This window comes from Melospiza georgiana, chromosome 2 (assembly GCF_028018845.1).
Source record: "Melospiza georgiana isolate bMelGeo1 chromosome 2, bMelGeo1.pri, whole genome shotgun sequence".
NCBI lineage: Eukaryota > Metazoa > Chordata > Aves > Passeriformes > Passerellidae > Melospiza > Melospiza georgiana.
Genome location: NC_080431.1, coordinates 67959973 through 67987773, shown reverse-complemented (window position 1 = coordinate 67987773; position 27801 = coordinate 67959973). Strand labels below are relative to the sequence as shown.

General features: G+C 39.3%; 1 protein-coding gene across 1 annotated transcript in view; it reads left to right on the top strand.

Annotated features, from left to right (window-relative positions):
* Window positions 1–20253, top strand: part of ARHGAP42 (Rho GTPase activating protein 42) — a 143780-nt gene extending 123527 nt beyond the window's left edge. The window contains exons 18-24 of the mRNA XM_058018498.1: window positions 1883–2042; window positions 3863–4007; window positions 5921–6301; window positions 7328–7484; window positions 8584–8646; window positions 14597–14676; window positions 14884–20253. Of these exons, the coding sequence (XP_057874481.1) occupies window positions 1883–2042; window positions 3863–4007; window positions 5921–6301; window positions 7328–7484; window positions 8584–8646; window positions 14597–14676; window positions 14884–14972 (1075 nt within the window). The 3' untranslated portion in view covers window positions 14973–20253. The remainder of the gene's footprint in view (window positions 1–1882; window positions 2043–3862; window positions 4008–5920; window positions 6302–7327; window positions 7485–8583; window positions 8647–14596; window positions 14677–14883) is intronic.
* The last annotated feature ends 7548 nt before the right edge of the window (window positions 20254–27801 follow it).

The following is a 27801-nucleotide window of genomic DNA, read 5'->3' as shown; positions in this document are numbered from 1 at the left end:
TGATACATCAAATGAAGAGATTCTGAGGAGAAAGCAATGGCATTTCCATGAATGCCCTACAGCTACCTGAAATGCATGATTACCTCAGCTTGTGTCTGTGCTGTAGCTCTGCACCAGTAGGAGTAGGTCAGGGGAAAGTGGCTATCAAAATGATCCATTTACAGCCCTGGCTTCTTTCTCTTTTGCAAGAAATTGAGCCTTTGAAATGCATTGTAGAAAGCCCTTTCCTGCTGCAGTGTCATTGAATTTGCCATTTCTTTTATTAACCAAGCTCCCAAATTTGTAACCAAGGAAACCCAAACACCAGACAAACACTACCTTCTCTCTTACGTTATAAGATTGTAGTGTTTGTGTAACAGACCTCTGCAATTACTGTGCAGCACACAGCAGAGTAACATTGCAAAGGGAGGGTTTTTTAAAGTTTTTTTATAGCATATCTAGAGCTGAGTTATACAACATTCCAGTTTCATTGAAATACTAGTGGACTTCCCAGAAGACCCTTAGTCATCTAAGATGAATATAAGATGTGTTTCAGAGAAAGTTAGATTAAGCTAAAAATGTGCTTTAACAGTGGAATCATTTTCATTATATGGCTACCAAATAATCTCTGCCAGTGTGTTTGTCTGAGGTAACATTTTGGAAAGTTTTGAGATAACTTATTGAAGCAATATAAGAAATATGTAAGAAGATAGGCATTTGTTTTCCTGCAGTTTATAATCATGCTGCCTCCTATGCAAAACCCTTTTACATATTTCTCCTACTTTTTGATGTAAATGGGTTGCTAAAAATTTCCTGCCCCAAATTGAAGGGAATGTTTTATACATTTTACTATTTCTTAATTTTAAAAGTAGAAAGAGTTATTTTAATTGTGTAGGAAATGGCTAAAAATGCTCAGCTTGACCATAGTAGCAGATGGCAGTGAGAGGGATGAGGAAAATGGGACCCAGTCCCTCATTAAAAAGTTCCATTTGGTAACAGATTCAGTAAGATTAGGCATTAAAGTGATTTTAAAATTCTGACTTGACATAATATTCCTCAGAAATGAGGCAATAGGGCAGCTGTGACTGAGGAATCACTGGCAGTTTTTTCAAAAGACCTATGATGATACAGATTTCAATTGGCAAATCTTAGTAGTGAGTAGACAAATGGGGCATTGAATATCACTGATTGAGATTTAACTATCTGATAAATTATTGGGAAAACGAAGCCTTTAAATTTTACATTTAAAAGAAAAAAAAACTGAAAAGGTAAAGTATGTGATAACAGAATATATAGAAGTTAAAGGTTAATATATTTTAAAGCCAGATGTCATTATGATCATCTAATGTTATCTATCACACAGAAACAATAATTTCACTTAATCTATTGATCCCATGTTTTCATCAAATTGATAAAGAGATCCTATTGCAAATTAAGTGTTTTCAGTAACTAAGCTTCATTCCTTTGCATGAACACTAAGGTATATGATAGATCTCTGTTACCACACAGCACCAGCTGAAAGTATGTGAGGACCTGTATAATCATTGGAGAGAGATAGTGCTTGCCCTAAGACTTCTGAACTGTAGGTGTTCTGAATCTCTCTGTGTAGAACTCCAAATACAGTTGCCTCTCCTGGTCAGGTGTATCAGGAACTGAAATACTACTCTAGGAGGGCAGACTCATTATCCATGAAATTATTGCATGATAGGAGCCTTAATGGAAACATAGTAGTTGTACTACATTGTATTTCGATTCTAGCGTAAGTGGTTGTTTTAAAAATGTATTTTAAAGAGAGACATCAAGTTGGAATCTTGTAAAAATAGTAGTGTTAGCAAGTTTTTGCCTGTTAAAATTGTAGTTTAGCACACTAATTAAATCACATATTGTTTGTGTTCATTTAAAGGGTATCATTGCACAGTCAACAAAATCTAATGACTGTATCCAACCTTGGTGTCATCTTTGGACCAACTCTGATGAGAGCACAAGAAGAAACCGTGGCTGCTATGATGAACATTAAGTTTCAGAATATCGTCGTTGAAATTCTGATAGAACATTATGAAAAGGTAGAAAGAAATCATCTGTTTTGTTATGAAGTGGAACTAAGTTCTCATTTTCATTACCATCATTAAGTCTTTAAGAATAGAGTTCAAAATGTGTAGAAAGTCATTAATAGAAATAATAGCTTCTTCCCACTCCATGCTATGAATCTGTATTCCTAGCAAGTCTTTCATGGCTGTGCAAGGCATAATGATCCAAGGCATAATTTTCCATGCTTTGAAGGTATTGCTCTGAATCTTCAGTTGCTTTCTGAAGATTGCTTCCTGAGTCTAGGAAATAGAAGGTCATAACTTTGCTCCTGGCTGTTCCAGCTATTTCTTGCTACCATTGTATGAAGGTTCACTCTGGGTGAATGCAGGGATCCCTCTCTGAGTGCATCAGGTCAGGATGTTTCTGGCCATTGCTGTCCTTAGGGAACATGTCAGCTGCATAGTGGTGATTAGTCCATTAGTCCAACTAGAAGGGTTGAGAAGGACTTGAGCAGGAAATCTTACACACTTGCTTTCAGTCACCACCATTGCTGGTATCAGCTTCACTGAAAGCTCCTCAGATTTTTTGTTTTAATTTTAAACTATTGGATTTCAGAATTCAGCCGAACATTCAAGACCTCCTTTACTTAGTACTCAAAAGGAATTTTATTCTGGGGATCTTAGTTGAGCTATGTCATCTCCTCTGTTGGTTGACAAAACAAAGTGAAAAAAATTTGAATTTCTTTCATTGCATACTAATCAGCTAAGGGGCAGTTCCCAGTCAGTACCAGGATCCCCTGCACTGGTTGATCAGTAGGTGCTGACAGTACAGCTTGGTGTCATATTTCATAGGGACTCCTCAAAATGGCTATGAACCTGATAGACTTCTTGGCTCTGATTGCAAAACATATATATTGCATTTTTCCAATACTGAATTTCTTCTCCAGAAAATCAGAGCTCATTCAGCACAAAGACTATGACTGCACAACCAAAGCCACTCCTGCTCTATTTCACTGTCTACAGAAATGTTTTTATATTGATGTGCTACTCACTAGTGCTTACTACAGTTTTAATGTACTCTGAGAGCATGTCAAGATGTCCATCCAAGTATTTCTTACTATAGAAGTATATTTGCTTTCTTCCACTTCTATGAATGGCACAAAGGTGTCTTTTCATGGTTTGCTTCGTCTTCTTTTGGGAATGCCTTAAAGCTAGAGGGCCCAGAAATCCTTTCAGAGATGCCTTCTGGCATAGCATGGTAAAAAATTGAGTTTTTTCTGCAGCAATGAAGCACAAAATTGACCAGTGGCAGCACTGGTATGTAAGAGATACGAAGCAGGAGATGCCTTAAATGTAAAGTTGTTCCTCATTAAACTTGACTTGTTTGGTCAAATAAAGCTTTCTGAAATCCAAATTTGATTGTAATAAGTTACGCTTGTGACATATTTCTGTGATGTATAAAAACATTCTCTGGAACATAGAGCAAAAAAAAAAAATCAAATTTGTCATAATATTTTAAAAATATGGTACTTCTTGGAGAAGAGTCATTAGTAGGCACCTATTTTGTTTTACAATTTCAACTGTTAAGCCCTTCTTAACAAGAGATAGAAAATAAATATATTTCAACAAATTAATACAAAAAAGCATTAAGTACAGCTCAGTATTGTGGTTCTTGAGTTGTAAAATGAGATCAAAGCAAAGCTTATATTCTGTGTCTTTACTCTTTTGTAATGTGTGAAATTATGTTAGTGTTAATTTCAAGCATAGTGGGGAGGAAAACAAATGGATTAATAATGAAAGTGTAAGTGTATCTCTGTTGTTTAATGTAATTTTTTTCTCTTTTTCTAATCACGCAGATATTTCACACTGCACCAGACCCCAATATTCCTCTGCCCCAGCCTCAGTCCCGATCGAGTTCACGAAGAACAAGAGCAATTTGTCTCTCCACAGGCTCACGTAAACCCAAAGGAAGGTACACACCATGTCTAGCAGATCCTGACAGTAAGTTTGTCATTCCATACTGGTTATCTTGCTTTTTATGTCATCTTTTAACTTTGCCTGAATAATATCCTATAGATGCTGTATTCCAATGATCATCAGCTTTTTAACCTCTGAGAGTCACAGCAGCACTCTTGACTGGCTGCATTCCTCACTTCTGAGTGAGGAAAGATGTTTGGTTATAGGCAAGTCTTGTGTTGCATACAGTGTTCAATTTAAACATTATATCCTCCTATAAAAAATGAAATTCAGTAAAGGGTAGGAGATCAAAACCATCACTTGGCTTTTTTCACATGCATGAAACTGTGGTCATTCCTTCAAAGTCAGCCCTGCCTCAGCTGCCAAAACCACTGAAACTTTCTTAGGTTTTCTGGAATGGAAATCAACTCTAATATTCCTGAGAGAAGCAGTATACTCATCATATGGCTTACTGTTTAACGGCAGGGAGTTTTATCTATAATCAACTTCTTGTTTAGAATGTTTACTTAATTTTTTATAGATGTAATTAAAAATTTTTACTTCATTCATTTTCATCCATTTGGGTCACCACTTTTTTACTTACTGGCTGGACTTTTAAGGAGTATTGAAACTTTTTAAAAGCTTAAGTCATTAACAATTGCACTACTGCAACAGACTTCCTAAAGAATTTCTGTGTTCCTTGGATCCTCAAAAAGATTTGGATGAGACTGGATCAGTAAGTTAATCCACAGCTAAAGTGCATCTGTTCTTGAGCAACTGTAGTAATTCTGAAGTCTGTAATGTTAAGAAATCTATCCTCAGTATATTCTTGCACTGCTGCTGCACTTTCCATAGGCCTGTGTTACTTGTTTCCAGCCAGGCAGAGTTTAAATACTAAATAACAATAGCTCCCTGCGCATGGATTGCCAGTGTGAATGACATGGGGTCCCAAGTAAGAAGTTAGAAAGGAAAAGTCAGTTACACTCACCAGAGGATAAACTGGGCAAGTTTCAGGTGTTTTTCACTGTGTGGCTGCAATGAATGAATATCAGTATAAAAACAGGATATTTCTATGCAAGTATTTCACAGAGTGCATGCAAGCTTCTTCAGGCTATGCCAGGAAAGATTCAGTTTGGGCATCAGGAAGAATTTCCTCACTGAAAGGCTTGTCAGGCATTGAAACCGACTAACTGGGAAGGTGTGAAGTCTCCACCCCTCAAAATATTCAAGAAATGACATGACATTTAGTACCATGCTTCATTTGATGTTGGGGTGTTCAGTGAAAGGTTGGATTCAATGATCTTGGGGGTCTTTTGCAACCCAAATGATTGTATGACTTCTGTGATGCTACGTTTGGTGGCAGTTTGATTGCCACTAGTTCTGACCCAACAGCTCTCCGTTTGTGTTTTGCTTATTAGCTGAAACTCAGCACTTGTGTAAACAAGTTCCAATTAGTATCTCACTTGTGCCCTGAAACACTGAGGTAGAAGCAGAAGTACTCTTCTTACCAAATATCTCTAGGTGTGGCAGGTAGGAGGGAGCCAAGGCTTCTGGCAATAACATTTTCATAGTGCAAGATGGTTTTAAGTTTTCATTTAAATGAAGCATGGACACAATTATATTGCAAGAAATAAAGGAAATCTGTATGGGGTGAGAAAAGAGCTGCAGGTTTCATATGGTAGGGAATCATAAAAAATTACAGAAAATGCATCTGACAAGAAATACATTAGCCAATCTTGTGACTTTCAAGGGACTAATGCTCTGTAAACGGGCAAGATGAGCATTCAAGTTGTAAGTAAAAAAAAAAAAGAGTTGTGTTCTTCGTACAGGAAACCACAAATTAATGAATTTGATGACAAGGTACAAAAGAGCTAAAAGTGGCATGAAAGAAATGTACATGATTAGAAAATGCAGATTATGTTTTTCTCTCTCTGTCCCTTCCCCTGCCTCCTCCCCAGGTGACTCGTACAGCAGTAGCCCCGACAGCACTCCCATGGGCAGCATCGAATCTCTGTCTTCTCACTCCTCTGAGCAGAACAGCACCACCAAGTGCACGCCCTCACAGCCAAGAGAGAAATCGGGAGGGATTCCATGGATTGCCTCTCCCTCTTCTTCTAATGGCCAGAAAAGTTCAGGCCTGTGGACTACAAGTCCAGAGTCCTCGTCGAAGGAGGATGCAACCAAGACAGATGTGGAATCAGACTGCCAAAGTGTAGCTTCTGTCACTGGACCAGAAAATGCCTCTCCACCAACAGATCTGACCAAAAAGAGTTCCTACAGTCTGTCTGGGCTGAAAAGGTCTTCAGCATCTTCTCTTAGATCAATTCCATCAGCTGAAGGTAATTTCCAAGGTCTTTTATCACATCAGTGTTATCTTATGCGTCAGAAAACAAGAGCTGGATCTGAAAGCTAATGATACTCATAAGTCTTGTTTGTTTGCTTGTTTTTAATTTTTGTGGTATGTTGTTTCAGTTTTCAAACTGCTTCTGGCATATTTCTATTGCTTATAACCTGCACAGTTCACACAGGTTAAAAAAATGTTTTTCAAATTTAGATCACTTTCTATCCTCCTACGATTCATCTATAATTTGATACAGAATAATACTATAGATTATAAATATCAATATTAGAGGTATTGTGCTTATATTTTAGGATCTCTGTATTCTGACAGTAAAGCATTATTAAGCATTGGTTGGTCTTTGGCATAAGGAGAGAAGCAGATGCTGTTTTCATCTTGCAGAACATCCAAAGGCAGCAATCCACTGATAAGTCCCCTGGAAGAACACATGTGGACATGGCTTATATTCATTAAAAGGATTTCTTTTGTGTGCTATACAGTGTATAAACATATAGATTTCCTTTATCAAGTTACAGTGGCAATTGTTTAAGGCAAATCATTGGCATTTACTCTGAAATATATTTTTTAAATTGCGTGAAGCTTTTGTGGATATCAAAATGTTAATTCATACAAACTATTGTGGTCTGATTTCACATTGCGTTGATCAGTTGACTTCCTGAGAACCATTTCCCTGTGAATTTTTTTCAATTTTATGCTAAGTACTACTTTATGAATGCTTTTATTGTCACTTTTTAGTGATTGTACTATCTAGCCATGTAATTGCTATGTAATTTTTTAGCCTTCTCAATTTTAGTGTCATTTCCTCATTCTTTCTGTTGAGTCTATTCTCCTGCCTTTTTGTCTGAAAGATGGTTTCTTCTTGCTCTTACTAAGTAGTTTCTCTGCCTGTTTTAACTCCTAAAAAAAAGGAAAAAAACAGCACAACATTTGCTTGGCACAGTTATACATGTTTTGTAACAACTTCAAATCAGCTTTAATGTTCCCTATAATTTGATGTTTTCTTTAGGTAACAAAAGCTGCAGTGGATCTATACAGAGCTTATCTTCAACAGATACCAAAGATACACTAAAGGCTCCACCAAACCCTGACTTGCCTCCCAAAATGTGTAGGAGATTAAGATTAGATACTGCATCCAGTAACGGCTATCAAAGACCAGGATCTGTGTAAGTCATTAAGGCCCTTTAGAGATTTGTGTTGGTTCAGTATTGCCTATTATAAAGTGATTCCAGAAACGTTCATAAGTAATTGAAAAAGTATGCATGAATACTTGATTTTAATATTTCTGCATTTGTTAATTGTTTATTTAATTTTGTTAAAATTGTAAACAAAGGAGATGGCACAAAGTCTGTTTAAGTCAGTTGAAAGACTACCATTGACTTTATTAGGCTGGAGACAAGGTAGAAATGTTTCCTAGGAAAATGATTAGTATTACTATCTCTGGTTCTTCTGGAATTTAATATTTCAGAAAATAGCAGAAATGCTATTTACTGTCTGTGATGTTATCTCAGAAAAATCATCAGATTTTATTTGTCAAAGTTCGAAATTGGAGGAAGGAAAAAGAAAACAAAACAAACCTTCAGCTCTGAAGTGTCTTCATTTGCTGCGTGATAAATAGTTGACTTTTAGCAGCTGGGGTTTGGTTTGGTTTTGTTTTATTTCTTCAGTGCTGAAAGGAAGATAGTTCTAAGCGATAGAGATTGTGATTTAGCCTATTGAGATTTGGGTTCATAATGTTTCTCAGTGCTTTCAGAACACTGAAAACTAAGAAGATCTCTCCTGATCTGACTTTGACCCAGAATATCTCTGTCTCAATGAACAAGTATTTCCAGATCTGCAGAGCATCAAGAAGTTTTTCAAATACTGCAGGATATCATTCAGCCTCTCCACTTTGTATCTGGAAGGGATCACCGTAGTCATTTCACAGACTCCTGTGTCTTACTTAAACAGAGAATTCTGCACAGCTCAGGGCTCCAGCATGATAGTGACAGACTTTCAGTAAAAGCATTTCCAATATATCTATTGCCCATCCATGAATACAGTTTTAAGCACAAGAGGTTGAGGTTTCCATTGGTAGCTCAGCATGGCACTGGAGCATGTGGAAGTCTGTTGCTCCAGTTCGGTTACCCCCTTAAAAAGTCTGGTAAATATGGATGTAAATGAATAATTAAAAAAAAATAAAATTCAAATGTGTACATGTCTTTAGATGATTAGAAGTGAAACTAGTGTGGGCAGTGTAAAGCAAGGCTTTGCATTTATTTTCAGAGTGGCTGCAAGAGCGCAGTTGTTCGAAAGTGCTGGTTCACTTAAACAAGTTTCTTCAGGACGGTAAGTGCTACAAACTGTTTGACATCCTGTAAAATCCTTTCTGTTTTGCTGGCCTCAGGGATTGAAGAGAAGTGTTGGAGCTTTGTTCTGTGTCTTTTAGACAGCATCATGTGGCATGTGAATTTTTTTGGTTTACTAAGCTCATCCTTTCTTCAAGTGAAGGCAAAATTTCACAGAGAATAGCAGCCAGTCTGGTTATTCTCTCACCTGGGGAAATAGTGAGAGGCTCAGGTCAGCTGTCTGCTTAAGGACACAGATACAAGAAAAAATCACCAGTATTTAAATTAAGATGAGCGTGCTGTCTTTTCTCCATCCAGCTGTTTGTATGGAATGGCTTCAGCAGGGTTATGGTAATTTGCTCATATAGGCAGGTCTGGAATAACATTTGCTTTAGAAAGTTCAAGATTAACTTGATCAAGATTTCTGTCTTTACCATCACACCTTCCATGCCTTGTTGTCTGTCTGAAGAAACTGTTGACCTTTCCTCTTGGTAGTGTGCAGCAGAAAGTATTGGCATTTTCTTTGCAATTGTTTGCATTTACTTCATTAATTTGATTCATTTTTATATTAAATTAATTTAGCATTTTCTAGTGTTTGTCTAGGAAGCAGTATCTTCTGTACATTACTACTTTCCTTACAATTAATAGACAAAGCAGATAAGTAAATAGATGTATGAAAACATCTATCTGTCTTCTCACTATCCCAACTTTTAAAATTCTTTGAGACAGAACAGAGATTTAGAGCAGATCACTGCTTTACTCACTGATAAACCCATAACTTACCAGAACTGTCAAGCAATGAAAAAAAGATGTCAATCCATGAATCCAGAAGTAGTAGCCTGAAGTAGCACAGAGGTAAAGGAAGATGCCAACATGCTGAAATGTTTGGCCATGGAATGTGTCTGTCCTTTCTGGCAGATCTAGCAGGAGAGGGAATGGAAAAGCTCTCCTGCAAAGGCCTACTGATTTTGTGAGAGAAGCAGCTCTGAGGACTCAAGGCTCTTGTTTTGTGTAGTACCATGAACTGTAAGATGAACAAAAATGAGGATGGCAGGGGACGGAAGGGGTGTGAAAAGATCAGGGCAATAATTTTAAGGAAAAAAGTATAGAAGAAGGGTCTGGAATGTTCTTAAGCCAGTGCCCTAAGTTGAAAGCAATGACTGCTTCACCAGTCCTTCCTCATTTCATCTCCAACACTGTTCCTTTTCTTATTTTGTATTACTTCCTTCTTTCAGACTCTCCTCTGTTGTTCCTTCAGAGCCTGTGCCATCTGTATATAAAAAGCATCTAAGAAGCAAAAATCTGACAAAGGAAAAAGTAGCAGTTTGGTAATGGATGTTGAGAGGGGATAACAAAGCTGAAAACACTGAAAGGCTGAATAGCTCCTCTCCTTCAGCCTTCATGAGAAGGCAGAAGAGCAACAGGAGCAAGGAAAATGGGAGGTTAGCAGGCAGAATGAGGTAGAAATCAGTAATAGCTTAGCTGTTCTTATAGTGCTGCTTAAGTCTGAGTGTGATTTTTCAATTCAGAGCCAGCTATTATTTAGCTGCATTTTATGAACATGAAGGCTGATTTAAAACTGTAGATTAGACTTTGTTGTTTTGGAGGTGTTTTTGGCTCTGAAGTAGAAATGTAGAAATCATGGTAATTACAACTTGATCATGCAGTAGAAATGCCTCCTGTGTTCATAACTCTGCTAACTAATTAATGTATGCAGGACCAAGTGTAAGGCAGAGAAACTATTTTTAAGCTGCCTGGTTTGATACCAGAAATACTCAAGTCAAGATAGTGTTGGACTTTCTGCATGGGTAATTAACCCTGCTAAGATGAATTTCAAGCTAGTGCTTGCCTAGGCGTTATAGAATGTAAGTAACTTCCTCCCTGCTTGAGGCACCTGTTGCCTGCTGTGGTCTTTTGCACAGATGGCAGATCAAAAATACCTGTATGGTTTTGCAGTCTCACATTATTTTCTGCATTGCAGCAGGTAATGCTGCACTTGAGTTTTACTGCCACAGTGGTCTGGTCCTACTTAGTTTCTTCTTATATTCAGTGTTTGCAACCCTGCTTTCTGACTTTGTATGATGCAACAGGTCTCTAATGAGTTGTATGTCATCTTTTTTAATGCATTATTTGACCTGTTTTCTCTCCTTGTATACATGAGTCTATGCTCCTGTAACACTAAGGGGCTTTTCTGATCAGAAAGACAACAAGAGACCACAGTATGTGTGTTAGGATTGATCAAGGAAGACCAAAATTTGATGCCCTGTCCAGCCTGTGCTCTCTTTTTCCAATTACAGAGTTACTTTGAGTTCTGTCTTCCGATTTCCTGATTTGAAGTTTATTATTCATCAGTCTCCCTTACTGTGGTATTAAGCTACTGTGTACAGTGACACCAGTCTCTGTCACTAATCTAGCATGCACTTGAAAAGGGTGAGGGAGCTTTTTTCCTATTTTCACAAATGTTGCAGTTAGATAAGTCAGTCAGGCCTGAGGTCTCTTTATTTCAGGTTCTGTACAGAAATGCACCAACACATAATCCCTGACTCTTTCTTGACTTTGATTTAGACGTAAAAAATGTTAAAGTTAAATCTCCTGAAGTGAGAAACTGCATTAGAAGAAGAATTTTCATTAGAAAAATGGGAAGGAGTAGGTGACAGCAAAAGGCTCAACCTTTCAGGGTCTCTAGGTGCCAGGCTGAGACTTCACTAGGAGCAGACTGATGTTTTGAAGTGCTCTAGACCCATGGTCCCTTCCCAACTATATGATTAAATATTCTTGTCCAGTCATTCTTCTTTGTTTATTTGCATGCTATATTTTGCATCCCAAACCACCAGCAATGTCTTGCTCAGACCAGACCAGTATGTTTTACTCAGGCTTGGTTTTGAGTCTTCCATCTCCAGGGCTCTATAAACCTTTCTTCTTCCTGTAGGATAATATTAACTGGTGAGTCATCTGAGAGAGATTCATATGTTTTTCCTCATTCATTCCTCTTCTGGCTTTGCTTGCTAGACTGAAAAGTCATTAGGGCAGGAGCATACTTTTAAAGCTTGTTTATCTTTCAAAACAGTTATTATTTCTATTATTATTACTAGAGCCTCAGGTGTTGTTGACTGTGTGTAGTCAAGCAAAAGAATTTATGATCTGATGTGACTGCTAATATATTTATCATTATGGGCTCAAAACAACCATAATAGGAAGTAAGTAAATGGAAATGGAAAATGCATTTTTCTCATCTGGAATCCACCCAATAAGGTCATGGAAAGAAGGGATTTCTAGGAAATGTGGATAACATTTTCTGAAGATGCTGGTTTTTTTCCTCTGCCCTAAACAACATCACTCACACTCCTCTCAGGTTATTAGCATCATCTTAAAAGAATTGTAATAGATGATGATGATGTTACCACGTGCTTTTTAACAGCCTTGTTTCTAGGGAGAACAGCATTAACACCATCAGTAACAATGTCCATTTTTGTAATCACAAACAAAATGCCCAAGAACCTGCAAGCTCATTTCATGAGCAGTGCCTCCAGATGGATAGGGTTGAAGTGAGTAATAACAATATGAGAACCTAAATAATCAAATCAAGTGTGGAAGCAATAACCAGGTGCTTGAAAATTGCTCTAGAATTATGAGTAAATATTCTTAAATCTGTCTCTCATTATACCATCACAGATGATTTGTACATAACTTTGGAGTGTAATTGCACTGCCTCAGGAGCAGGGTAGTGTGAAGAATCCTATCATTCATTAGCTTTTGAGAAATTGACTTGTTTCTTTATCTGTGTAAATGTCAAGTGCCGAGAACCTTTATATTTCTATAGGAGATGATTTTAGAGGTCTTTTCCTACCTTAGAAGTTCTGTGATTGTATAATTCTAAGACCGAGTCTGTTTTCTTGTCTTCTTTTATTTTTGAGGTAAACATCCTTTGATCAGATAAAATTGGAGGTTGAAACAGAATAGCTTATTAGACATTAGAGAAGAGAGGAGAAAATTGCATTAATTTCTTAACTTTTTCTAAGGGCAGTAAAAACAACATGTCATATTTCAAGAATGACTTAAGAAATTCTGCCTCACATTTAAATATTGCCTTAAATGTCTTTTGTCACAGTATTACTCAGGTGTCCCATTATTAACATGGGGACCTGGCTTGATAGTAAAATTATTCAGATTTGAAATAATCCCTGTGATTTAGTAAATTCATTACTTACTACTTTGTGTTCATTACAACTACAGCAATCTTTAACAGTTATTCTGCTGTTTCAGATGTGTAAAATCCATGATTATGCCACACAGGTGTGTTGGGTTTGCATAACAAGGAGTCATGCACGGGTCAACCCATCCCAACAGGCTGTTTTGTCATAGTGTTACTGATTTGGGTCTGGATAATTAGAACATCTGTAGTGCTCTCCGTAGGCTTTGAGGAAAAAGAAAATTAAATCATTTCAGTTAATGTTTCAGACCTTCGGTGATGTTATCTAAGCTCCCTCTGTATATACATTATTATGTGTAAACTTGTACAGATTAAATAGAGTAATGAATCAAGACATCTATCTTGTCAAGTGTAGGTGGCAAACTCTTCACAACAGGAGGCACCAAGGAGTTCTTTCGGGAAAACTCTACTCAGAGCAGTCTACACCAGCCAGAGAGCAAGCTGACATTTAAGCAAAGTGAGCAAACAGGGATCCAGTGCTCATCTTGTTGTAGTTAGCTGATGGGATGTAACCAGGATGACAGTACTAAAAATCAGAAATGTTTCCCTGAAAATAAACTGCCCCTTGGATATCATACAATTCAAAATTCCTGACCTCCTCTGAAAATCTCATCCTGAGAATGTAACCCTTGAGGAGCAATTAGTTATCTTAAGATGAAAGCAAAAGATGCCATTTAGTCCAGTCATTAGTCAGAGAATCAACTGCAAGGCTTTTTATTCATAGGGACAAATCATCTCTGGAAAGCTCTCACATAAAAACTTCAGAATATGTCCATCCACTCTCATAGCCTTGTAAAGGTTCAAATGAATGATGATAATGCTATGATGTGGCACTGTTAATTAATCTATCGTGCACCTCTTTTATCTCACTATTTTGGAAGAAAGACGTGATGGATTACATGCCACTTGCATACACACACTCTCAAAAAAAGTATGCAAAAAATTTTAAACTTTACCATGGGTCACATATTAGGTCACTGAGATAAATCCTGGCTAGAAGGAAACCTCAGCTGGCAATTCCCCAATCTATCACACAAAGGTAAAATAATCAACAAGTTCATCTTCACTTAATGTAGTGTGGGTTTAAAGAAATTCAGAAAAATTGGTAGCTCATGTAAAATTGTTCTGAGTGTGTAAGTTAAAGTCAAGGTATTAGGTGAAATGCAGGAACCTAAAAAGAACTAATTTCAATCTTCATATTCAAACCTTCATTTTGTACTTTGCAGAATCATAGTGCCAGACCCCAAGAGCTGACTTTTCCTGTCCTCCTTCTCTGGCACAGAATCATTACTCCTTTTTGTCTCATGTTTACTTTCTAAGTATTATTTTCCTCTCTAGACCTATTAACAATAGTTTCTCACAGGATAACTTTTTAGACCTTTGATGACTTGATGATCACTTTTGAATTTGTCTCCAGGCAATCCATGGCTTGCTTTAAAAAGTGTGCTCATTTCAGTACTTATTTGAATGAACAACTTCATTTTAAAAGTTCCAAATTATATTGCTTTTTAAATATGTAAGTGGGATGGAGTGCTCTTTTCTGCAATAACATGTTTGTTAACTCCAGTAAGCTTGAAGTTATTATCTACTGTAATTCTACTCCTCTGAATTGCTGTGTAACCAGTCATTATCATATAGCATTTGTACATCTGCTTATTCCTACATTTCCCAGGTTTTAATTTCCTTTATACCTTTTTCCTTGATATCTCATTTATTGCAAACCTGTATTTTTTTCTTTTAGACAAGCAAAAGCCATGTATTCCTGTAAGGCTGAGCATAGTCATGAGCTGTCTTTCCCACAGGGGGCAATATTTTCCAATGGTAAGATTTGTTCTACATTGCCTTACACATTAAAAAGAACCTATAAAAAACTGAACTGTATTACAAAATGGGGGCGTAATTCCTGTTTTAGCTCTCAGGTTTTGCCCTGATTTTTCAATTGCTCTTGAATAAATACCATCTAAATAAATATATGTGGCATGTATGGGATTTTTAACAGTGTTAAAAGTTGTGTATGTTTTTTTGCAGTGTATCCATCAGTGGAACCAGGCTGGTTAAAGGCAACTTATGAAGGCAAAACAGGACTAGTTCCTGAGAATTATGTTGTCTTCCTCTAGTAATCTTTAGTGGACAGCAATATCTTCATGGTATCCATGGTAACAAATAATAAGCACTATGATTTTTATCTGACACAGATATGGGATCAGCCCCTTAGCTTGAGTGGTAGATTTCCTTCAGATGCTGCAGCTGCAGGTTACAGAGCTCCCTGCCAAAGGAACAGAATGTGATGAAACAGTTAACAGTTTCTGTGCTGAGGATGGTACTCTGTTTAAATAACTTCCATTGTTTGAAAAGGGTTGTTCTGTTCTTCCTTTATGGGTAAGGAACTCTAAAGCAATAAAATAAAAAATAAAAAAAAATTGCTATTTAGCAGCAGACTTTCAGGTCCGAGGATGTTGCTCACAGAAATGTGAAATTTAGAGGCAGTGCACTCTATGACATTTCTTGTAATCTATGGTTTTTAATATGGAAAATCGTGGACTCTTTCATAATGTAAGTACTACTTCTATTGTGATCTGAATTCTCCCTTAGAAAACTTAATTCTAAAATTGATCCTAATCATTTCACGTAAGAAATTGCTTTACTGTAAATCAGAAGTTGGGACTTCTGTTAGTCATTGAGTTACAATATGGTATAGAATTTATACAGCTGATAATATCAGTTTATACACTGCCTGCACAGTGAATGCTCATTCAAAATGTGATATGTTTTATGAATGTTTCATTCAAATACTTAGTAGATTTCTTTCCTGCTTTCTGTATCAGCATAGATAATATTAACAACTTTTATTTCAATGATAACCATCATCTGGAAGACATTCCTTCTGTGTCCCAGAACATCTGTAGAAAACAAGGAGATGCTGAATCTGGACTGATTGGGAGTCATGTGAAGTGAGCAGTGAAAAACAGCAGTATGTTTTGAAACCTGAGATAAATTGTAACTCATTCTTTTTTCATTGAAAATAAGACAAATGACCTGTGAACTAGCCAATTTTATAAGCTATGAATGCTAAAAGCTCCGTGTAGCAATAAAACTACTTAGTGTTATTTCTCCTGACTTCTTCTAAAATATCTGACAAAGATTCTCTCCACAGAATAAAAAATCCTTACTTTTCAAAGATGTTGAAAAGACCTATTGATTGCTCCTGGTAGGACTGAAAACCAAAAAAAAAAAAAAGCAAATAAAACCAAGTCAAAGAAACCCCCAGAAACACTAAGTAGCTTTCTCAGTCTGAACAGTTTTCTTGTACACCTTGAGGGAAAACATGCGCTGCTTGCTTGGCTACTTACCATTCCTGATTGAAAACCATGACATTTAACCTCCATCTCAGTATTACTTCAACACCAGTGCTTCCAAAAGTATTCACTGGTTCATAGAACTATCTAGACTTAGTTTCATACATATGTCAAAGCTCAGTTCTTTCTTCAGTAGCAGAAATCAACATACAAATCATCTGTTGATTTCTAAGTTGTACACTGCTTGAAGAAAGTTGAAGAAAGTTGAAGAACTGCTGTTAGGGCTAAAAACATCAGTAATTTTTGACCTGCTGTTTTTTTCTTTCCATAGCCTTTTTCTTATTTAAATTGAAAAGTAAGATTCATTGCCAACACAAAGTAGCACATCAGAACTTTCTTTACTTACATGTAGTGCATGAATTCTTCAGAGCAGTTGCTGGATTTCAGGCTGGTGTCAGAACCCTGCAGGATCTTTCTCCTCACTAATTCAATTATTGAGTGATGATCAGAGAAAGAGAGAGGCTCAAAGAACATCTTTCCAAAAATTGTTTTTTCATAGGGGGAGTCTGAGCAAGACTGGCTGCAGGCAGTTGAGGACAGACCCCAGGCATTAGGGACTGAGTGACCTGGGTTCTTTCTTCACCCTAAACAGTTTTGTTAATCCCAAAACACATTTCACTTCATCTTAAATCCAGACTGTGCCCAGTGCATTGTGATGAGGGGTTGTTCCAGATGTCACTGGCAGTGAAGGCAGACTTTGTGCTCACCTAATTTGCCCAGAGCAGATGTGAAAGGAAGTAAAGGTCTTTCCTCAGCCAGTTGAATCTTTCTTCATTTTAAGGCAAGCCAAGTTTTCTTAGTCTAAGCTATGCCTGAGACTGCCATTGCCCTGAGAAGACCAACATGGTTTTGGTTGTGTTGTTGCTGTATTTCACAATCCAAAAGCTGTAGGATACCAAAAGGTTTGCCTGTGGTGACCTTCCCAGGAAAAGTGCTGCTGCAGGCCAAAAGGAGCAGAAAGGGAAGCAGAACTTTGAACAGAGGCTGGGAGCCCAGCACATCTCACACAGGCAGAAAAATGCAGTGATCGGGGGAAAAGATCCCAGCTTCTGTCTCTTGCATGGGGTCAGCAGAAAACCTGTATTGAACATCCCTGGATGACTCCTCATACTTCTTAAGGGCAATTTAATTGTTGTGAAATTCTTGAGGAGTTGTGAAATAGAAAACGTAAAAAATGTTTGCTCTTACTTGCTTTGTTCTAGCCTGATTTAAAAATAAGTGGGGAAAACCCCCTAAGCTTAGGTAATTTCACATCCCCTGCACGTGTCTCACAATTCTCCAGTACTGTGTTTTCAAAGCAGCTGATCTGAGTGCAAGCTAGAGAAGTCAAAGATGCCAAGTTCATTAAAAATTTTGTAAAACTTCCAAGTTCAGTTACAGATTTAGCAAGTAGAGCCTGTGAGGGCTGAGGGGAGGGTTGTAGACAGACCTGGAAGAATCCCTGTGGAGGAGAGGTGTTCATGCATTCCCACACATTCATCTCACATTAGACCAAAATTAGGATTGGAGAAGACAACTTCATAAGAAACTGGATTCCACTAATGTGCTGCTCACAGAACCACAAATCTGTGTTTTCCTCTGCAATGCTCTGCAGCTTTGTCAGGCCCTTGTCCTGAACTAGCCATAAATGACTTTTAAGTCATTTAGCTTTAAAATGGCATTTCAATCTGAAAAATGTTATCGCCATTCTTACTTACAGTTAGCCACTCACTCTCCAGGAGCAGGGGTTTTCATTTTTGGAACTCTATGGTTTTTCTTGTACTCTCCTGTGCAGCAGGTAGTGGCACTTTCTGTAGGGTCTCAGTGCTGGGTTTGGGTGCCCCAGCCCTCCCCTGCCTTTAAAGAGGGAGTTTGTCTCTACAAGAAGCTGAGCAGGGAACCAGAAAGCTGAGTAAGGAGGGCTGCAAAGGCTGAATGGGGTAGGGGGCAGCACCAAAGCTTCTCTAATGATGATATTCTCAGGTCTGACCAAAAATCTTTTATGACAATAGCAAAGAATCAGAAATCTATATAACATTTAAATGGAGATAAATTATTTTGATAATGCCTTACCAGAAAATTAGGCAGTTGGAATTAAATTAGCTCATAGTGATTTACTGATCTTCATGGAGATCAGACTCACTCTACAAGCAAAGGTTAAACACTTTTTAAAATTATTATTATTATTATTATTGTTGTTGTTGTTATTATTAATATCCTTCCTAAAAGGATGCAGCAGGTTTGTTCCAAATATCACTGTAGAACTCAAGGTAGATGATACATTGTTGTTGTTGTTTGTCTTGTAGAAATAATGTCTGTACCCACAACATATAATTAGCCATGTTTTTTCTTTGTTAAACATTTTGATACATGTTGCAGCACAACATGAATCAGATTAATAGTGTGAAGGATATATTGTATGATAGATATGTAAAGTTTATTAATATTCTATATTCACACTTTTTGTTAATGATGATAAAGATTACAGTTTTAGTGTGTAATTCCTTTGAGTTCAGTATTAAAATGTCCTTGCCATATTTTGGCATTTAGAGTTATATGTAACAAAACAGTTAAATTAAACCATCATTATTACTTATGTCCCTAACTAATCTATAATGATCATTGTACAATTATTTCCGAAAAAAAAGATGCACAGATTTGCTGACCAGCACTATTCTATGATAGTAAATTATTTTCCTTTTATATATTTTCTGGTGCTAATATCTATTTTTTGCCTGTAATTGGATTGAATTGTAATGTGCCTTTAGGAAAGAAATGTTAGGAGAGGAAAAGCTGTAAAATTCTGCAGTTCAAAACAGTAATTACAACAACAAAAAAAAGCACTGTATGGTAGTAATAGGATTTTTTTGTTGTTGTTAACTTTTCTCCCCTGGCCTATTTTCTACTTAATAAGATTGCATCAGAATAAATAATGAAACTAAAAAGCACATTGTTCTTGATATTTCTTTTCCTGAGGCAGAAGGTTGTGCAATTTTGGCTTGAGCGGCAAGAAGAGAAATCCCAGTTGGAGAGCACATCCTCCTGACTGGGATGGATCTTCTCCACTGATGGAAAGTCTCAAAGTTCTAGTGAAGTCAAAGACAGACCTTTGGCAATTGATAGTGAAGGTTTGCTGGCCAGAAGCCCCTAGAAAGGAGGTGGAATATTCTGCTAATGTGATAATCTATGATCCAGCTTGGCGTTGTCCTTTCCCTCAGCAGAGGGGCCTAGGTGAATTGTTCAGTGGCCAGAGATGAAAGCCATAGGCAACCTTGGTCTCTCTCTGGCTGGTCACAGAGCCCTGAAGATGCTGCTGCAGCATCCAGCCCATCCAGCTCCTGCTCCTGATTAAGTCCACTGTCAGTCAGGCTTTGTCTGTACCCATTGGGAGGTCTCTTCTTTTTTTGCTTAAGATTTTGCATGGGCTTTGGGAGTTTGCTTTGTTTTGTTTTAGTAACATCCTTGGCATCCGAATTCAGTCACTGAGGATCATATCTGTTCTTTAATTGTCCTGTGTGTGGCAGTGTTTAATAAGCCATCACATTATTCTTGTTGTTTTAAGTAGAGCACAGTGCTCCAACCCTTGGACGCCTCAGCTGAAAGCTGTTTTGCCTCTGCAAGTGTTTTATTGGGAATTGTCATCAAAGCTCTGGCACTAAAGATAGCACCATTATCTCTGCAAGAGTTTCTGTTGGAGCAAAGGGCAGAACAGCTGAACAGGGCACATGGATAGTTTCAATTTTCAATCATATTTATGGCAATTTTGGAGGTATTAGAGTTTATAAGAGTTACTTTAGATACTATATGGTATTTTAATAGGAAAATATATACAATCAATAACTATATCTATTTAATAAAGTCCTACTAAATTATGTTATTGAACTCTCTGTTTATTTTGTAGTGTGGTTTCAATAATTCTCTGCACTCTGTATATATCTACATGTAAATAACCAGCATGACATGCATAAACTGACTTTGCAGACATAATTCTATGTTGTACTTTACACTGTACTTCAAAAATTTGAAAAAATGTTTTTCAAAATAAAAATCCTTTATACACAAACTGTTTTTTTATTTGTTTTCAATTTGGGCTCTGGTTCAGCTTTTTCTTGTTTCCAAGTAATAACACTTTGGTTCTACTTCTATCCATACCTGCATTTTAGAGTAACATTTCAGCCCTGAGGATGCTTTACGTAGATGGGCATGTGAATACCAGACAATAATCTGTCATACACTGTCCTGATCAGATGGAAGTCTCCTAAGATGTGGCTTTTGAGGAAAAGAAAATGACAGCTTTGGATGCTAGGTAGCAAGGAGCAGAGCCCTGAGAGGCGGAATCTCGCTGATGAGGTCTTTGCCTGTGGACTTCAGCAGGTGGATGGGCTCAAGGGAGGGCCTTCCATGGCTCCATTCCAACAGCACTGCCAGTGGGGGAAGCAAGGGAGTGCAGTGGCCTCTGCAAGTTCCCTTGTATGCCCTCCCCAGCGTCTCCCCAAGATTTTTTGCCTCAATTTTTACAGCCCATGGGCTGGAGTTACAGCTGTGCCTCAGGCACAGGAGCTGTGAGGTGGCCTGCTTTGCCTTTTCTCTGAAGGAACTCACCAGAAACTCAGGAGACTTTAATATCCCTGAAACAATCAGGCTTTGCTATGATACAGACTAAAAAAACCTGTGCTTCTTAAACAAGATCAAACCAGCCAGCTGATAAACTCTTTCCCTGTTCACTGTGCTTGGGCTTGGTCAGTGCAGAAAACTGCAGGAGGCCAGGGAGGACGGATACAGCTTCTGCATCCATGGCTGCCAGCTGCCAGCTCCTGCCCCTGGCACGCTCAGGCTGCTGTGCCTCCTGCCTGCCAGCTCCTCCTGTGCAGGCACTGTGCCCACAGCTCTGCCCAGGGGCACAGCAGAGACAGAAACACACTGAGACTGTTGACAAGCCAAGCAGCAGGGACCAGATGGAAAAAGAGTCTTTCCCTTCCAATGCTTTCTAACAACTGCTCTGAGGTGAAGCCTGCATTTCACAGCTCTCCTTGCTTGAGGATTTGAGAGATGTGGACTCTGCTTTCAGGAATCAAAGCATCACCTGCAGCCTGCAGTCACCAAACTGCCTTGTGCCTTGCTGAGACCCTGGTGTCCCAGCAGGATGGGGCCAGGGAGAAGGCAAGGTTCCCCTTGGGACCAGGGGTGCAGTTGGGCTGGCAAAGCCCCTTCTGGCTGCATTAGTTCAGCTGGAAAAGCCTGACAAGTAGAGGGGCTGCAGCGAGGGGTTAGAGCTGAGCTGAGGCTTGGTGCCCTGACTTCAGGTGTAGAGAACCCCCCCTGAGTGAACCGTTCGTGAGTGTGGAGCCATAGCAATGGAAGCTGTCACCATCACTCCCTGCAACACTCCCGGGTGCCAGGGGGCTTTTGGGAGGAAGAGAAGAGCAAGGACAGATGGCCTGAGGCACCTGCCCTTCTCTGCTGCCCTTTGTGCCTGGTGAGCCGGGCTGTGCCTGTGCCTGCAGCAGCGCTGCCACAGCTCCCTCTGGGGCCAGCACTTGGGACTGGGTTCCCCTCCACTCCTGCTGGGGCCCATGGAAGCAGCAGTGTCGGGAGCTGGAAATGCCACAGATGCACAGCTCTGCAATGGGAATAGGCACAGGAGGAAATGGAGAGTATCTGCATGTTGATAGTTCATCAAAAATGACACTTCATTCATTTAATGCTAAAAATCTGGGGGGGAAAAAAAGGTTGTGTTTTCTGCTATTTTCCATGGGAAAGGAGGCTTCTCAGCTTCAGAGCCCCTGATCTGCAGGAGTGAATGAATGAACACTACTTTGCAGTCTAGTCTAAGCTCTAAAATAGTTCTCATACTCATTTTCACAGATTCCCATTTTACTTGACATCAGGGAATAACTACAATTTTATTTTTTTTATTTCCGGGAAGCCTGTGTTCTGTCTGACATGCTGTGTTTTGACATTTCATTGAACATTCAAATGTAAAAAGACTTAAATTGCTGTTGAATCAATGCAACTGTGTTGAATTACCACACTAACACCTATTTTAAAACTGTCAAGGGCAGAGACATCTCTGCTTCTTACCAGAAAGGATGAAGACACATCTCATTACTTGGTTGCATTCCTTACCAGGTATGATTCTCATGTGTTTGGAAAAAAATTAGTATTTTTGGCTTTATTATTGATAAGGCTTCAATGTCAGCTATGGAGAAAGTGATGTGTGGAATTGCTTTGGTATAGAATGTGTGCTGACATGAGCCAGGCTGGCCACAGCCTCCTGCCTGAAGAGGAGAAACTTCAGTGATCCAGGGAAACAGCATAGAGATAAACTGAGCAGGTGGCAAAGTCAGTTCAGGTCCTGGTTCAGAACATTTTCTCATTAGTTTGGCATGATGCATTCCTTCAAAACCAACCTTTCTAACACAGACACTGCTCATTAAACATGGTAAATAAGGTATCTGCACTTTCATATTTTAAAATTTTATTTCATGTTTATAAAACTTTTCCTGTGTCATTTGGATTAATCGCTGGTATAGAAACAAAGTATTGAAAGATATTCTTGGCTTCTTTTGCAATGCTTGGCTTCTTTTCTATTGTATTTATGGCAACAAGCTCAAAAGCTGAACTAACCTAGAGCAAGTGCCTTTGCCAAAGATCATGGTGTGCTTTTTTAATGTAAACATGCAGGGATTCATGGGAACATTGAGTGACCTCCACAGCCGGTACAGAAAGGAGTCTTAATTCACTTGAAAGTACTTGGGTAATTGGAATACATCTCTCTGCCAGTATAATTGAGGAACTGATTAGTTAGACCCAGCACGGCTGTATTTCATTTAAAATTACTGTTAATGGTTCTTGGGTGCCCTTAGAAGGGATCACAGTTCCATCTGAATGAAAAACATCAGCGATTTAGCTTTGTCGGCAGTTATTGCTTTTGTATTGCTACAAAAAAACCCCACACGTGCAAAGGGAAACGTGCAGCGCATCTGGGTTTGGGGTGTTTTCAAAACAAGGTTTGCAGTTCTGTGCTCTGGCTATGGCAGCAGGTGGGGGGGCTCAGCCCTGGGTGGGCTTGGGGCAGGGTGGGGTGTGGACGGTGCCCAGCATGTCACAGCACAGCAGAGCTCAGGGCAGTGCCCTCCAGCCAAGCTCGTTTGGGCTTTCCATGGTCCGGGGATGACCACACACTCAGGGCAGCCCCAGGGAAACACCAGCACAGTGCACAAGCAGGTGAGACAGCCACACACTGGGAAGCCCCGTGAGAAGCCTTTCAGAGGACAATTCCCAAACCAGGCAGAAGGGGGATAAGAAACCTGAGCTTGATCCGTGGAGTGTTCCTCCAAATAAATTACCTGTCATGCAGGACATGAATAGAGCATGTGCTGCTTGCAAGCGCCTCACCAGAAGGTAACAAGGGTTTCAGTGCACCTGAGCTGGGAGGCTGAGCACAAAGTGCTGGAAACAGAGACTGTGTAAGCAGTGACAGCTGTGAGCCCTGAATTACCACAAAACAAGCAGGATGCCTCTCAGCAGGGAAAATCCACAAGAAAAGACAAAAACCACACTGGGGAGCCCCGGTGCACCTTCCAGGGGCATCTAAAGGAATCAGGCAGATAGCAGAGACCTCAGAGACATTTAGGTGCAAATAAATTTTGCTGGGCAGCTGTGATGCAGATATATCCTTACATAAAATCTCATCTTAAATTGTCATTTTAAAAGTTTATTATTTCCTGCTATTGCTGTTGCTCGAGGGGTGCTTTTGTTTGGTCCTGTGAAGGGCTGTTTCTTTTCTGTAATTAGGACAAACTGCCTGCCTTTGATGGGAAATATGGCCACTCTGCACAATGTCCTTCTCCCCAGACCTTCCCTGGGAAACGTGCAGTGAATGCCATAGGAGTGTGTCACCCTCTTCCAGCTGTGATTTGTAACATTTCCAGATGGGCCCTTCTCCCTGCCTCCCCATCCCCCTGAAGTTCAGACAATACAAAACAAACCAGCACAATCATATTTACCCTCAGAGCAACACAGAACCAAGTCTGCCCCTGCCAAACCCTTGCCTTAATATTTTTTCCTCATCTTTGTTCAAATGATGCCTTGAAATATTTCCTAAATGACCTGAGAAACCAAATGTAAGCATGATCATAATAATGACATCTGTAAGCACATCAGCATGAGAAACTCAGGTGAATATTGTGGCTTTTTAGCTAATTAGCTTGGCTGGATAGTTTATATCCAGAGGGACAATCAAGACAGAGTGTTTATCATGCTGTTATTTGTGTGAATCTCTCACAAATAGCTCCTCACCTGAAGGCAGAAGAAACGAGCACGGCTCTTTCCCTGGCACAGGTTTAGGTCAGCCTTCCCTGCAGGAACATCTGAGTGACACAGTGGTAACACCAAAGCCAGGGCAGCTCACAGGGGGTGATTGAGGATACTGGACCTCAGAGCACCACCTCAGCCTTGGCTCAGTTTGGTGCCTTCTCCAGTGCTGCAGCACCTTCATTACTGACACACAGGAAAGCAAATGATGGTTTCATCTGAATTCCCACAGGGCAGCATCTCTGACACCGCTCATTTCTTTCATTTAGACAATCACAAAATGCCAGCTCTGCCTTCCCTGTAGGCAGGCAGTGATTATTGCTTTACTTGTTAGTATGTTTAAGAGGAAGCTCACTGTGCTGTGCAGGGATGAGTCAGGCTCCAGAGCACCTGCATCATTGTGGAGTCTGAGATGTCACAATAAAAATCCTATCTCATTTAGGGGGACTCTCATCTGGCAAAAGTTAAAGCAAAACCTTCTACCTCAAAGGGTTTGGACATGCTATGTCAAATAATGAGTAATCTTATTTTATTTTTTATACCCTTCTATTACCATGTCTGTTTAAAAGAATAAAACCCCAGACTATGCTTGAGCAAAAGAGGCATGCATTGAGGCTGATTTGGGACAGAGCAGATACACAGATATAGATATATAGATAGATAGATTATAAATCTATAGATTACATACAGAGATATTTATCTATATATAGATACATATAGATAGATAGATAGATAGATAGATAGATAGATAGATAGATAGATAGATAGATAGATAGATAGATGCACACACAAAGCTATTCCACTCAATCCTGAGGAACACCATTGTGTAAATAAGTAACAGGGGCCTAAATAAAGGTTCCAATGAAGATCTGCTCCACTGCATATTTAAGTAGGACCACATTCTTTCACTTTGGCATCTTGAAGTTCAAGTGTCTCAGAGATTATTTTCTTCTGTGTGCTAGCTGTTAATAGAACTTCCATGTAAAAGAAATTCATGTATTTTTGTACTGAGTAAATGCCTTCCCAAGTTGTTTTATACTGCATGGAATGCTTAAAACTAAATTAATTTGGAAAATGAATCATCTGTGTGGTAAGTCCCAGTGCTGTCAAACTGTGATGTGTACATGGAGCACTGGTAACATCCAAGATATCAATTGACAAGAATGAGGACATTCAGAAATGAACCTGCAACATCACTTTCAAGATGTTCTGTGCTATGTGGAAATTATGTCCATGAGTATTGGCATTGTTGGCATGACTAATCCTTCTCTGAGGGCACACTAACACTGCAGCACATCCTTAGCAAGAGGTGACATCTAAACCAGTTTTTTGCCAGTATTGCCTTGGACAGGAAAGGAGGGGGGTGGTCTCTCCTGTTGATGGAGAACACCTGGCATTTCCCAGCCATTTTGCCTGTGCCCCTCTCCAGGCTGCAGCTCACACTCCTTGCCTGTTGCACACCACATCACAGGGCAGCGGGGTGGGAAGCAGAGGGATGAGGGAAGGATCACTGAGCACTGGAGTCAGTTCCCTAAAAGCCAGGGTGATGTTGTGCAGCCCTGTTGGTGCAGCCAAGGAAAGGTTGCACCAGTCCAGGTCCATGACCAGCAACAATGAAGCTCTTCTCCCCATGACTGAGCATCCCAGGGTGGATGGATGGTGGATGAATGCATCCTGGTGTGCTGCATCTTGCACCTCAGAGGGCAGATCAGGCACTGACCAATTCTGGCAGCACAAAGCCCCAGCTCTTGGTGTGGACTGGCTCTGTAAAGTCCAGGGACAATTTATTCTGAAACCCTGGCTTTGAAATAGTTACAAATTAATGATGACCCAATGTGTAGGCTGCTGTGCTAATGGTGTCTCTACTCAGCTGTATTGTTGCTGAGTATTTTGGTCTGGACCAGCAGTGCCATGCCAGCACCTCTTCTCCCACAGTCTGTGCTCTCACATCAGCACCTCTTGCTAGTGCTGCTCTGCTTGGACCTTCTGCACTGCAGGGCAGGCTTTTTGAATAAAGTTTTTAATAAACTTTCCCTTTGGATGTGTTTATGCCAGGAGATCAGAAATGCATTGTAATTTATTTTGATGCTTCTATCAGCTGGCAGTTTGACTGCTTCAGTTTTGATTAAAGTCACAACCTTCCATGTAAGAAGAAATAAAGACATAAATAAGTAATTAAATAATTAAATGAGGTTTCATTGTGTCCTGCCTTGTAGAGGGTTTGAATGGCAAAAAATGTGGAAGACAATTCTGCCCCCCCCCCCAACTACCCTTTCCCAGCCATACAGGTGTGAACTCAAAGACTAATCAGCATGCATTGTCTCTAACCTGGAGCTGCCAAAGTATTCCCCCAAAATCAGCCCCCCAGCAGCTGGCCTGCAGGACTGCAGCACAAGTGTCTCCACCAAGAGGATTTTTGCACATCTCATACTGCAACAAAGCAAGCACATCCCCAGTTTATTGGACATGACACAATGTGGCAAGACAACACCTTTGCAAAAATATTTGAAGCTATTATTTCAGTTGTACAAATATAGAGATGAAAGCTCCTCAAGAGGAAAATACAGAAATCTTATACAAGTCTTTTTTTCCAAAAATAAAAATAGCAGCAAAGCATAAATTGTATCTGTCATGATCCTGAATGTTAAATACAGAGAAATATGAAGACCAGTCCAAAGATGTCTCAAAATTAAGGATTATTTGTCTTTCTACAGATTTTTTCCATTAAGGATTACAAAGACTCTACAAAGTGTTAATGTATTACACATCCAAGAAACCCATTGGGAAAAGCAGGTGTGTTGAAGGCACAGGAAGGAGGGGAGAATAAATGTTTCACAAGTATTTGAAACTGGGATTTAGATGCTGTAAGAAATTCAGAAACTTCAACAGATCATGCATTCCAGAAGTGCCCAGCTTTGGTTTGTGCTTTTCTCTATCATGTAGTTTTTCTTAAAATTAATGTCTGTCTTCAGGGACTGCTTTTAAGGATACTTTAAGTGGAAAACTTCATTAAGTAGTATTTTCAAAATTTCAGATGTTTGGAGTTCTTTTTGGTTTTTTGTTTGTTTTTTTTTTAATGTCAGATTTGTGGAACCTTTTGGCTGTGGGCAGCCAAACAGACACATGACCTGTATTGTGAAGCTTGAGAAAGGGAGGCAGTTTCTGTCTCCCAATAAAACCTAAGCTGGCTGTAGCCATCACTAGGAACTGCTTCTAACATCAACTGGGGATGTGAGTGTGTAAAATTATTGTAAGTGTAAAATTATTGTGAGTGTGTAAAATTATATAAAGAAAT